At 53.2% G+C, this 12823-nt stretch overlaps 1 protein-coding gene across 1 annotated transcript in view; it reads left to right on the top strand.

Annotated features, from left to right (window-relative positions):
* The window catches only part of CLIP2 (CAP-Gly domain containing linker protein 2), a 58143-nt gene extending 51466 nt beyond the window's left edge, over positions 1-6677 (top strand). Inside the window, 3 exon segments of the mRNA XM_036826687.1 lie at positions 1005-1196; positions 1484-1546; positions 4586-6677. Coding sequence (XP_036682582.1) covers positions 1005-1196; positions 1484-1546; positions 4586-4597 — 267 coding nt within the window. The 3' untranslated portion in view covers positions 4598-6677.
* Positions 6678-12823: the final 6146 nt, after the last annotated feature.

Here is a 12823-nt window from a genome sequence, read left to right as displayed (position 1 = left end):
GGTTAAGGGAGAAGGGTATCACTCTGGCTGCACCCAACTGTGTGTGTGGGGACCACCGGGCCCAGCCGCCCTGCGGCCTTTCAGTCCTGGCAGGTCTGGCCAGCAGGGGGTTGGTTACAGAGCCCTCTGTGGTCCTCGTGGTGCTGTGAGCCTGGGCGTAACTCAGAAGCCAAGGCCCCGAGGCTGGTGTGGATTTGGGAGCTCTGATTCCAAGGCTTTGCCAGAGCCGCGTGGAGGGGGCAGAGCTGCGCTGACTGTCTCCATGGGCCACAGGCTGGTCAAGTTTACACGTGACTAGCTGCCTCTTCCCCTAGCAGAGCCTCTCCCATGTCCCCCTGCACTGTCCTCAGTGCCACGGAGCTGCCCGCCTGGGAGAACTAGGGACGGGCTTGGTTGTTAGAAAACCTCCTGGAGCGAGGAAGGTCTGGGTGGGGAGGGAGGTTTGGGGAGAGGGTCAGAGCAGAGCAGAAGGGCCCTGGAAGCACCGGCCCGGGGAGGGCAGTGCAGGGAAGCTTCGTGTGGGAGTGAGGAGGCTGGTCTGCCCACAAGGCAGGTGCATCTCCAGGTACCACGGTGGGCGGGGTCAGCTGCGGAGCACTTGGAAGGGAAGGGAAGGCCTGTCCTGTTGGGGCAGGGCAGGGTTCTGAGGAGAGGTTCGGGGATGAGGCTGTAGGTCTAGAGGTGAAGAGGAGGGACCCGCATAAACAGTGTGGAGGGAGTCGGGGGGGTGCAAGAAGGAAAGAGGGGGAGGAGGGGTCCTGGGTTTCGGGGCCTGAAGAATATGGAGCATCTGACAGAGCCTGGGAATTGAGGGCGGGGGCCGAGGAAGATGCTTCAGAGAGGACCCTTAGGTGAGGGAGGGAGGCTTGAGGGGCATCCTGGTGATTCTCAGGCCTGACCCAGAGATGAGGTGGGACACATGAGTTTCTGGCCTAAAGGAGAGACCACCCTCCTGCAGCACGTACACGCGTGCACACGCTCTTCCTCTCTCCTGCTGCTTCCAGGACAAAGAGAAGTCCCTGTCGGATCAGAGGCGCTACTCCCTCATTGAGCCGTCCTCGTCCTCGTCACCGGAGCTCCTGCGGCTGCAGCACCAGCTGATGAGCACAGAGGATGCCCTGCGGGACGCGCTGGACCAGGCTCAGCAGGTGGAGAGGCTCATGGAGGCTATGAGGAGCTGCCCCGATAAGTCCCAGGTGAGCTGGGTCTCAGCCAGGTCCTGAGGGGAGAGACTCCACCCTGCGCCCTGGGAGTCCCAGCCCAAGGGGTACATGGCTTTATCCTGAGGAGCTCAGACTAAGGGGGGAGATGCCCTGAGAGCCGGTGTTTCCTAGGGTGGGTCCTGGGACCCCTATTCTGATGGGCTCTGCTCAGAGTTTGGATCCTGAGATGGTCCTGTTGGGAAGACCTCGCCATCTAGTGGACAAACCAGGAAATGCTGCCTGGTGAACCTTGCTCAGCATCTTGCCCTCGACTCTTACAGGCCACCGGCAATTCCGGTTCTGCAAATGGCATCCACCAGCAAGACAAGGCCCAAATACAAGAGGTAAGGGGCACCCTGGCCCCGGGGAGATGCTCTGCCACTCCCACGGCCCTCCTGTACAGGCCGACTTCTCTGGAGAAGAAACTTTGAAAAGCCACCAAAAATACAAAGATACATTGTGCAAGAGGCTTTACAATAGGGTTGCTCACAGAGTGGGGCCAATGTAGTCAAACTTGATTCAATGACCATCCTGCTCTTTTAACCTTGTTTCTCTTTCAAAAAAAAAAGAAAACCTTTTATTATAAAGTAATACATGCCTACTGGGCAACTTTTGGGGAAAAAAATTAAAAATATATAAAGAAGAAAATACTGGGAATTCCCTGGCAGTCCAGTGGTTAAGACTCCGTGCTTTCACTGCCATGGGCCTGGGTTCAATCCCTGCTTGGGGAACTGAGATCCCACAAGACACGCAGTGAAGCCAAAAAACAAAATACTTACCAGTAGCCCTTCTACCCAGAGATGACCAAGGTTAACATTTTTAAGTGATGTCCTTCCTGAACTTTGCTAAGCGTGTGCGTGTGTGTACGTGTATGCATGTACAGTCAATCCTCACTATTCCGTATTTGCAGACTTACCTACTTGGTAACGTTTATTTGTAACCCCAAAGTCAATACTCATGGCACTTTCCTGGTCATTCCTGGACACCCGTGCAGAGTGGAGAAAAAATTTAATCACCGGACATGCATGTTCCCAGCTGAGCTCATACAGAACACCATGCTGCCTTCTTGTTTAGCTCATTCTGCAAACAAGTGTCCTTTTCACGGTCTATTTAGTGACATGGTTTTCACATTTTCATGCTTTTTTCTTGGTGATTTCCGCCATTTAAAATGGTCCCCAATAGTCTTGCTGAAGAGCTGTCTAGTGTTCCTAAGTGCAAGAAGGCTGCAATGTGCCTTCCAGAAAGTACTTTAGAGAAGCTTCATTCAGCCATGAGTTATGGTGCTGCTGGCCTTGAGTTCGTTATTAATGAGTCAACAATATATATTCAGTGAGGTGTCTTTAAACAGAAGCACACATGAAACATGGTTACGTATTGATCCATCAACGAAAATGTCAGACCAGAGGTTCGCAGGAACTTTGTATTTCCACTGGGAGCGATGGTTCAGTATTTGCTGATTCAGCATCTGTGTGATTCTGTAGAACAGAACTCCTGCAAATAACGAGAATTGTTATGTGTGTATGTATATGTCCGCAGATGTGTGTACACATTAACTTTTTTTTTTTTATAGATTTTTTTTTTTAAATTTTATTTATTTATGGCTGTGTTGGGTCTTCGTTTCTGTGCGAGGGCTTTCTCTAGTTGCGGCAAGTGGGGGCCACTCTTCATCGCGGTGCACGGGCCTCTCACTATCGCGGCCTCTCTTGTTGGGAGCACAGGCTCCAGACGTGCAGGCTCAGCAATTGTGGCTCACGGGCCTAGTCACTCCGCGGCACGTGGGATCTTCCCAGACCAGGGCTCAAACCCATGTCCCCTGCATTGGCAGGTGGAATCTTAACCACTGCGCCACTAGGGAAGTCCCGACATTGACATTTTTGAAATACAGTCCTCCTTCCTTTTTTAATAGAAGAGTCCTCCTTTGGGGTTTGTCTGATGGCTCCTGCTGATTAGAGCCAGGTTCTACGATTGAGGCTGGAATACACAGTCAGTGCCATGTTCTTCTCCGGGCATCACGACTGCGGTGTGTGATGTCCATCTGCCCTTCATTCCTGATGTGAATCTTGATCACCTGGTCAAGGTGTTGTTTGACTCCTCCGCTGTATAGTTGCTGGTTCTTTCCTAACGAGCATTCAGCGGAGACCCCGGAAGACCTTGTGAATCCTCTGCTCCTCACCCAAATGTCCCCTGGATTCATCATCCATTCATGAATCTTGCCTGAGCTGGTCTTTACTGTGATGGTTGCAAAGTAACACATAAATTATTGTACTGTATCGTATTATTATTATTTTTTTGGACACGCTGCGCAGCTTGTGGGATCTTAGTTCCTCCACCAGGGATCAAACCTGGGCCCCCTGCAGTGGAAGCACGGAGTCCTAACACCTGGACCACCAGCGAATTCCGTAAATTATTTTAATGGAGTAGGTAGTGTGCTCTGTATTCAATTTCACCTCTTGGTTTCTTTCACTGAATATTTTCTCTCTTCCTTAAGCAGCCTTTGTAAAGTCTATGTTTTATAAAATTGTGGGTGGAAAATTTGTTTCCTGAAACTTCATGGGCCTGACTCCCTTGCTGGGAATGTCTTTGCTGTGTTGTGTTTTAAGCGGGTGCCTGGTGGTCTCCACCCCACAGTTAGCCACTGGCATTCACCCACAGTGTTAGAGAGCCCACCTGGGGTCCAGGTGCTAGCCCGATTAGGCTCTGTCCCTGGCTCGCTGTGTTACCTTTGGGCCAGTGAGGCTGGAGCACAGGAAGGAAGGCTTGTCCTTCCAACTTGGCCAGTGGGGCCACGGCCGCAGGCGCTCATGTAGAGACAGGAGAACCCTGGCCACAGCATCTGCCGAGGGCCTGGCCCTGTGGGTGAGAAGCAGAGAGAGAGATGGGTGCGGGGAGGAGGGGACCCTGCACAGGACCTGAGAGCAGGGTGGAGGCACGGAGCTGTAGTGGGACGTGGTGGGGTTGTGTCTGCAGAGGAGCTGCCTGTCCCAGGCACCCTGGGAGTTGATGTCCAGACCTTGTGCGGCTTTGTCCTGCAAGGCACATGGGGGTCATCCTGGTTTACAGACTCAAAAACTGAGGCTTGGGGTCTCAGCACCAGTTTTCCTTTCCTCGGATCCAGCCTCCGTGCAGGCCCTCAGAGCTGTCTGTAAAACCCACCTGCTCTCGCCTCTTCCCCTCAATTCTCATAAACTGCTCCCACCCTGCCTCCTGTCTCACCATGCCCCAAACACACAGCAAAGAGACTGCTCCTTCCTCAGGGCCTTTGCACATGCTGTACCCTTTACATGGCCCAGGTGGGTCTCCTCCCCCAGCCCCACCCCACCCCCTCTGCCACTTGTCCCTATGCCCACTGAGACACTTGCTGACCAAGCCCTTTCTCTCTCCAGGACAAGCACTGACCCTGAGGGACACTGTGGAACTGCCCAGTCCACACCAGAGCCCCTCCAGCCTGCCCCAGCAGCGCCACCTCCAGGCAGGGGCCAGGACTGTCGCTTTGGAGAAGAGAACAGTGTAACAATAACGTACCCACCGCCGCGGACAATCCCCCACCCCGACCCCCCTGCCGGACCAGGCGGCTTCCTCAAGCACGACCTTCCACAGAAGGCGGTACAGCCCCGGCCTGGCCCCCGGGACCTTCAGCCTGGACGCCCCGGACACCATGGACACCCCGGACACCATGGACACCCCGGCAGTTTCTGGAGTTGGTTTGGGGAGGCCGAGGTGATCCGGCCAGGCCCCCTCCCCAGAAGGAGCTGCCCTGAGGACCATCTTGGCCCTCTGGGCACGTCCCTGCCCTCCCTTTCTTCCCCTTCTTCTCCTGGGTCCCCCTCGGAGCCCAGAGCCATTGTCCCGGGAAGGGGTCAGAGGAGGACTCCAGCTTCCCCTTCGGGCGCCACGGAGGGAAGTCCAGCCCTTAGGAGCCAGGTGGGGGCCCCCTTTTCTGCTTCCAGGCCAAGGCAGTCCCCAGGGCTTCTTGTCCCCACATACTGAGCCTCTTTCATGCAGTGGTACAAGTTCCCTTCAGCCCGTCTGCCCAGTGAGGCCCCAGGTTCAAAGTGCTGGGAGGTGAGGCCCTTCGTTCCCACCCTGACCCCAACGCACACACAGCTCCGAGCTGCTGGCCGGAGGGTAGTCACCAAGGCCAGGAGCCACAGTATTAGGAAAGTCTGGAAGCCCCTCTCCTTCCTGCACCCCCTACCCCCAGTGACCTGGCTTGGAGGTGGGGCAGGGCGGCCCCAGGGGGGCCCAGGACTAGGGCTCTGGGTATGTTTTGACTGGTCAGTAATATGCTGTCCCCTGGTTGACTTGATGTTCCGAAACCGGGCCTGCCACCTGCAGATTCACCCATGCAGACCCCGACATATACACCCACTGACCCTTGGCACACACACACTCAGAGGGGTCACGCGTGCACACGTGCCGTGTAGGTGGGACTTTGGCAGTCAGCCACACTCAGACCTGTGGACGCTCACCCTCGGGTTCTAGGACCAAGCCCCAGGCCTGGCAGGGCCGTGAACGCACAAGTTGCAAATGCTCCTGCGACCTCACCGTGCACATACACAGCCGGGTACACGTGGGTGAGCCTTCAAGGGGGCGTGGCCACACACGCACAGGAGCACACATCCCAACAGCCCCCTTTCAGTGGTACAAGGCATCTGCCTTGGGCTTTTTAAGCCCTGTCTTCTGTAGCCAAGAAAGGAGCCCGAGGATGATTGGGACAAGAAAAATCTCCCCGCCTCCCCCGCTTCCTCTCAAGCCCTGCCAAGTTACTCCAGCCTCATGCGTGGTGGGAAAAGACAGCGTCTGCCCAAAGCCCCCACTTTTAGAGCTGGAGGGCCCACGGGTGACTGCCTTGTACCCTGCGGCGTCTCCGTGGAGGGCCTGCCCCTCCTCCCCCAGCTCAGGGTGAGTGCTCACAGGGGCCTCTCCCACTAGGGGCTAGAGGGGGCGTCTGATGGCCCATCACAGCGTTCCTGAATTGCCCCAGGACAGGTATGCAGTTGGTGCCCTGGCAGCAGCCCAGGTAGCCTCTGAGTGCTCCTGGGTACAGGTGGGTGGTGTTCACGTCCCTGCCCCAAAGCAGCCCATCCTGGGGGTGGCCAGTTAGTCCCATCGGCCCCCGCCCCTCTCCCCGTTGGCTTTCGGTAGCTCTTGCATGCGGTTTTATTAACAGCGGTCTAGAAGCAACGCTGTAGTGGCTTAACCCAGAGTCAAATTCTACTCTTTCCAGCAAAATCAGGCAGCCGCCCTGCCCACTGGAGATTAGTCTACTAACAGCCAAAAGCCCACACCGGGAGGGGCTGAGCCCCCAGGGCGGGCTGGCAGGTGGCACGCGCTTTCCCTGTGAGCATCTGCGCCTGCCCGGGGTGCACTCAGCCATGCCCCCTCCCCAAGCCCTCCCGCACCCTTCCCTTCCCCAAAGTGGAATTGTTGAAGTGTGGCGAGTCCGTGCTCGAGACAATAAAGCTTGTGACCGAGGTCCAGGACCCCTGCAGTTTCTGCTTCTCTCTGTGGGTTCCCTGGGCTCCCCCATCCTCTCTCAGCTCACTGGCACCCTGGTGCCAGGAGTGTGTCTTGATCCTGTGCCTGGTGGACTGCCAGCTAATTCTTACTCAGGTGTGAATGGCTGATGAGAGCCTCAGAGGGCCTGGTGTGGCTGCCATGTCCGAGGAGAGGGAGCTCAGCAAGAACAGGCAGAGAACCAGAGGTGGGGGGCAGCAGTGGAGGCCAGGCAAGGTTGCCAGAGAGGTCTGGGGGGCTGGATTTGAATCTGTTGGAGGTATAAGTGGGCCCACAAGGAACAATCGAAAATACAAAATGGAGTGTACAAAATAGTGATGGATCAGCTAACGCAAATTCGATGCGTTCGGTGGGAACACTTAAGACTTCAGTGAGCTAATCCTGTCTCCTGCAGCAAGACGTCATGGATCAAATGGTCAACGTTTTGCAAGCTTTATGGTCATTTTGCAGGCTGTGCAGTTGAGGGTCCTCCTCCCCTCCCCCCATGGAGACTGAACAAGGCTCTCGCGGTTAACAGCTGAATGTACCCAGAAGCTTTGTGCTCTCTCTCAGGCACTGTATCAGCAGAGTCCTGGAGGAGGCAGTGGGACCGTGCGAGGGGGAATAAGAGTTTAAGGAGGGGCTGTGCGCGCAGGTGTGGACAGGGCAAAGGAAACCTATGAGGGTCTCTACTACCCCCCCCACCCCCCGCCGCTCTTGCCAGCCCCTCCCATTGGCTGGACATAAGCAGAAGCCAAGGCAAGGGAGCCTATTGGAGGCCGTAGAGGTCAGCTCCTGGGGCACAGCCAGGATGGAGAGGGGGGTGCACAGTAGGTCTGGAGGTGGGGACAGATCTGGGATAGATTGAAACAGCAGCCAATTCTTGGGTTTCTGCCGCCTCAAATATCAATGGTCTCTATCTTTCCAGAACTCATCAGCCCAGTATTCTGAAATTCAGAGAGCTTCTGCGAAGATCCTTTCCTCTGAGGCTTACCAAACACCGCTGTGACTTACTGGTTTTTTTTTTTCCGTTTTACCCAAGGCACCGTGTTAGGCCAGTCACCCACCAGGCGATGGCGCTTAGTGGGTCACCCTCCCCGAGGTAAAGCGTTTCCGGGACCAGTTTAACCTTCGGTGGGAACTCCACGCTGGGGGCTCGTGGTCGGAGAAGAGAGAGACCCCCCCACCCGCTCATGGCTCCCAGGCCAGCAGTCGACGTAACCCTGTGTTAGCTGCCGTGAAGGAGAGGTTGCTGGGGGCGGGGGCAGGGAGGAAGGAAGTGTGGGCAGGCAGGGACTGTCAAGGGGAGGGCCAGGGGCCTGGTGTCTCTGGCCCTTACAGCCGTGGGGCTGAGGGTGCATGCGACCTGAGGCCAGATGGAGAAGGAGGGCTTGAATCTCATGGAAGGAGCTTCCTGAGTCCTTATCTGTCCAGAGCTTGGCATCCAGGAGGTGCGGGATGAAAGGAGGACACCTGAAGGAGGATGACGGCGGCCGTCCGCCAGGGGTGAAGTGGTGACGACAGCCTGCCACAGAGAGTCCTTCTCACAGGGGCTCAAAGCCTGGGGGGCAGGAAGCCCAGGGGTGGGGACTCAGGGAGGTGTGTGCAAAGTCAAAGACCTGGAGGGCAGCCTTGAGCCCTTCAGAGCTGTACCCCTTGGGGGGGCGTCTCTGACAGCATCACCCTGGGAAGAGCTCAGGCACTGGACGTCCTTGGGGTCCAGCCCAGCCCACCACCCTCTGGCTGTGGGCCAGGCCCATTTCTCTGCTTCCCTGAGCCTCAGTTTCTTCATCTGTAAAATGGAGAAAATAAAACTGGTCTCGTGCACCGTGGGGTCTAAATGAGACCGTGAGAAGCCTTTAGGTTACAGGCTACACCTGATGGTTTTCTTCACTCTCCCAGCCTAGCAGGGAAGTTGCCCTTTCTCCATCTGCAGGCCCCTGGGAGCCCTCACCCCCAGCTTGGTGGCCCCCTGGACAGTCCAGTTTAGAGGCAGCAAGCTTGCTCCCCCCAGGGCTGGGTGTGGGGTATGGGTGGCAGGGGGCAGGAGCCTGCCACTCTGGACAGAGGGTGTCTCGACACCACCCCGGGTCGATTTTTTTTTTTTTTTTTGGCTGCACCACGTGGCATGCAGGACCTTAGTTCCCCAAGCGGGAATCGAACCCGGGCCCCCTGCAGTGGAAGCGCAGAGTCGTAACCACTGGCCCGCCAGGGAAGTCCCCTTGACTTTCCTAACTTTTAAGTGTTGGGATAATGTCAGCCATACAGAAGAACTGCGGATAGAATTCCCACACACCCTTCACCAGCTTCCTCTCGAGTAAACCTCTTGTCCAACCACAGGACGATGATCCAAATTAGAACACTGACACTGGTAGGGTACTGTGGGCTCAAGTACAGACCTTATTTGGATTTCACCAGTTTTTCCTCTAAATATCCCTTTTCTGGTCCGGGATCCCATCCGGATCCCACAGGGCATGGATTCGTCATCCAGTCTGTAGTTTAGCGGACTTTCCTGGTCTTTCATGACCTTGACACATTTGAAGAGCATGGAACAGCTATCTTGCACAATGTCCCCCAGTTTGGTTTGTCTGGTGTTTTCTCATGATTAGATGGAGCCCCGAGGTGATGTGCCCTCTCGGTGCACCATATCGGGGGTACCTGATTTCGGTCAACCTGGGTTATTACTGATGATGATTAACCTTGATCGCTTGGTTAAGGTGGTGTGTGCTCGTGTTACCGACCAGGGTTCTTGGCCTGCCCCAATCAATAGAAATTGACTAGAGGCCAGACAAGAAATTTGGGCAAGGCTTTACTGGGGCCCCTGCTGCAGCAGTGGGCAGTGAGAACAAACAACAGGTTCCCTTGGTTGCTCACTCCCTGAGGGGTGCGAGCTTGTTTCTTATATGGGGTAAGAGTAGGGGTGTGTCCAGGGGTTGGGCCGGAGGGTTGGCTTAGGAGTTTTGCCCACCCCTTAGGTGATGTTGTGTACAGGGGCCATGTGCAGTACCCTGCTTTTGCTCTACACGCCCTGTTTTTGCTCCAGCCTTTTCAAAAGTGGCGGTTGGGTTTTTTTGGTCTCTTTGTATCTTTTGGGTCCAGAATTTGCCCCAACTGCACATGCACGCAGTTATTTTTAGTCCCATACAGTTTCTTTGTATTTTGTTGCTCAAGGAGAGGTGTGTCCAGGTGCAAGCATTGCAGCACTGTAGCAAAGGGTCCCAGGTCCCAGCCTGTCTCACTAGGATTCTCCACTGTCAAATTACTCTTTTCTTCCGTTTCTAATCGTAACTATTTTGGAGGATATACTTTGGGATTATGCAAATGTCCCATTTCTCCTTAAACTTTCACCACTGATTTTTGCATCTGTCCACGGAGCTTGCCTGCTGTAATTATTACTATGATATTCTAGTAGTGGTTTTCTAGTTCTCTCATTCTGTCTTCATTTATTAACTGGAATTGTTCTGTAAGAGAGAGTTGTTTCTTCTCCCCCATTTATTTATCTATGTATTTATTTCGCTATGGACTCATAGATATTTATTCCATACTTTGGGTTATTATCCAATACGATTGTTATTTACTTTGTTGTTCAAGTTGTCCTAGCCCTGACCATTGGGAGTGCCTTCAGTTGGCTCCCCTGTCCCTTTTTGTTTTGGTTTGGTTTGGTTTTTTTTTTTTTTTTTGGCCACACCTCGCAGCATGTGGGATCTTAGTTCCCGGACCAGGGATCGAATCCATGCCCCCTGCATTAGAAGGTGGAGTCTTAACCATTTAACCGCCGGGGAAGTCCCATCCCCTGTCCCTTTGATGTGCCCTCATCCTTTTGTTTTTTGAGCACTTCCATACTTTCTACAGTATGCTCCAAACTCATTTTGTATTTTTCCTGCCTCAGTCCTGGAATCAGCCACTGAGATAAGAATCTAAAGCACAAGCAACCAAAGGGGAAAAAAATAGATCAATTGAATTTCATCAAAATTTAGGCCTTTTTTTGCCTCAAAGGATATTCACCAAAGGTGAGAAAAAATGTTTGCAAATCATTTACCTGCTAAGGGTCTAGTATCCAGAATATATAAGGGACTCTTTCAACTCAACAATAAAAAGATAAATACCTCAATTTAAATTAGGCATAGGGGGACTTCCCTGGTGGCGCAGTGGTTAAGAATCCGCCTGCCAATGCAGGGGACGTGGGTTCGAGCCCTGGTCTGGGAAGATCCCACATGCTGCGGAGCAACTAAGCCCGTGCACCACAACTACAGAGCCTGCACTCTAGAGCCCGTGAGCCACAACTACTGAGCCCACGAGCCACAACTACTGAAACCCGCGTGCCTAGAGCCCGTGCTCAGCAACAAAGAAAAGCCACTGCAATGAGAAGCCCGCGCACCGCAATGAAGAGTAGCCCCACGTGCAGCAACGAAGACCCAACACAGCCAGAAATAAATTAATTAATCAATTTAAACAAATAAAATAAAATTAGGCAAAGGATCTGAATACACATTTTTCCAGAGCAGATGGACAAATGGCCAAGAAACACATGAAAAGATGCTCAGCATCGTTGGTCATTGGGAAATGCAAATCAAAACTTCAATGAGGAGACTTCCCTGGTGGTGCAGTGGTTAGGAATCCACCTGCCAATGCAGGGGACGTGGGTTCGATCCCTGGTCCGGGAAGATCCAACATGCCGCGGAGCAACTAAGCCCATGTGCACCACAACTACTGAGCCTGCGCTCTAGAGCCTGTGAGCCACAATTACTGAAGCCCGTGAGCCACAACTACTGAAGCCCGCGAGCCTAGAGCTCGTGCTGCACAACCAGAGAAGCCACCTCGATGAGAAGCCCGCGCACCACAACGAAGAGCAACCCCCGCTCGCTGCAACTAGAGAAAGCCCGTGTGCAGCAACGAAGACCCAATGCAACCAGAAGTAAATTAAATTAAATTAAATTAATAAATAAAACTTCAATCAGAGGGGAATTCCCTCGCAGTCCAGTGGTTAGGACTCGGTGCTCACTGCCGTGGCCTGGGTTCAATCCCTGTTCAGGGAACTAAGATCTTGTAACGGGGCGGCACTAACCCCCGCCCTCCCAAAAAAACCACTTCAGTGAGATACCACTTCACACCCACTAGGAGGGCTACAATTAAAAGGCAGACGGTAACAAATGCTGATGAGCTTGTGGAGAAATTGGAATTCTCCTACATTGCTGGTAGGACTGTAAAATGGTGCAGCCACGTGGGAAAATAGCTTGACAGTTCCTCAGAATGTTAACCATAGACTTACCATATGACCCAGCAATTTTACTCCTAGGTTAGGTTTATACCCAAGATAAATTTTAAAATGTCCACACCAAAACCTGTGCACAAATGTTCACAGCAGCATTCTTCACAATAGCCCCAAAGTGAAAACAGCACAAATGCCCATCAGCTTGTGACTAGGTAAACAAAATGTGGTAGATCCACATAATGGAGTATTTTTCCACCATAAAAAAGAATAGAATACTGATATATGCTACCAGGTGGATAAACCTCCAAATCATGATGTTAAGCAAAAGAAGCCAGTTATAAAAGGTCACATAACCTATGATTCCATTTATATGAAATATCCAGAATAAATTCATAGAGATGGAAAGCAGATTGCTGGTTGCCAAGGTCTGATGGGAAGAGGCAGTGGGGAGGAAACTGCTTAAGGGAGGTAGGGTTTGACTTTGGTGTGATGGAAATTTTTTGAAACTAGGTAGAAGTGCTGGTTGTTGGACTTCGCTGGTGGTCCAGGCGTAAGAATCCACCTTCCAATGCAGGGGACGCGGGTTTGATCCCTGGTCGGGGAACTAAGATCCCACATGCTGCAAGGCAACTAAGCCCACACGCCACAACTACTGAGCCCTCGCGCTGCAACTAGAGAGAAGTCCACGCGCTGCCATGAAGATCCCGCGTGCCACAACTAAGACCCGACACAGCCAAATAAATAAATATTTTTAAAAAAGCAACATCTTAAAAAAAAAGTCTATTAATTTTTTACAGTAAAGACAAGGTTAAATATAATAAAAAAAGAAAGTAGGGAAAGGTCTCATACCCTGGAGAGCAGGGCCTGGCACACAGGCAGTGGGGTCTGGTGAGGGGGAAACTTGTCCATTTCT

This window comes from Balaenoptera musculus, chromosome 15 (assembly GCF_009873245.2).
Source record: "Balaenoptera musculus isolate JJ_BM4_2016_0621 chromosome 15, mBalMus1.pri.v3, whole genome shotgun sequence".
NCBI lineage: Eukaryota > Metazoa > Chordata > Mammalia > Artiodactyla > Balaenopteridae > Balaenoptera > Balaenoptera musculus.
This window is presented reverse-complemented; position numbering and strand designations above follow the sequence as displayed.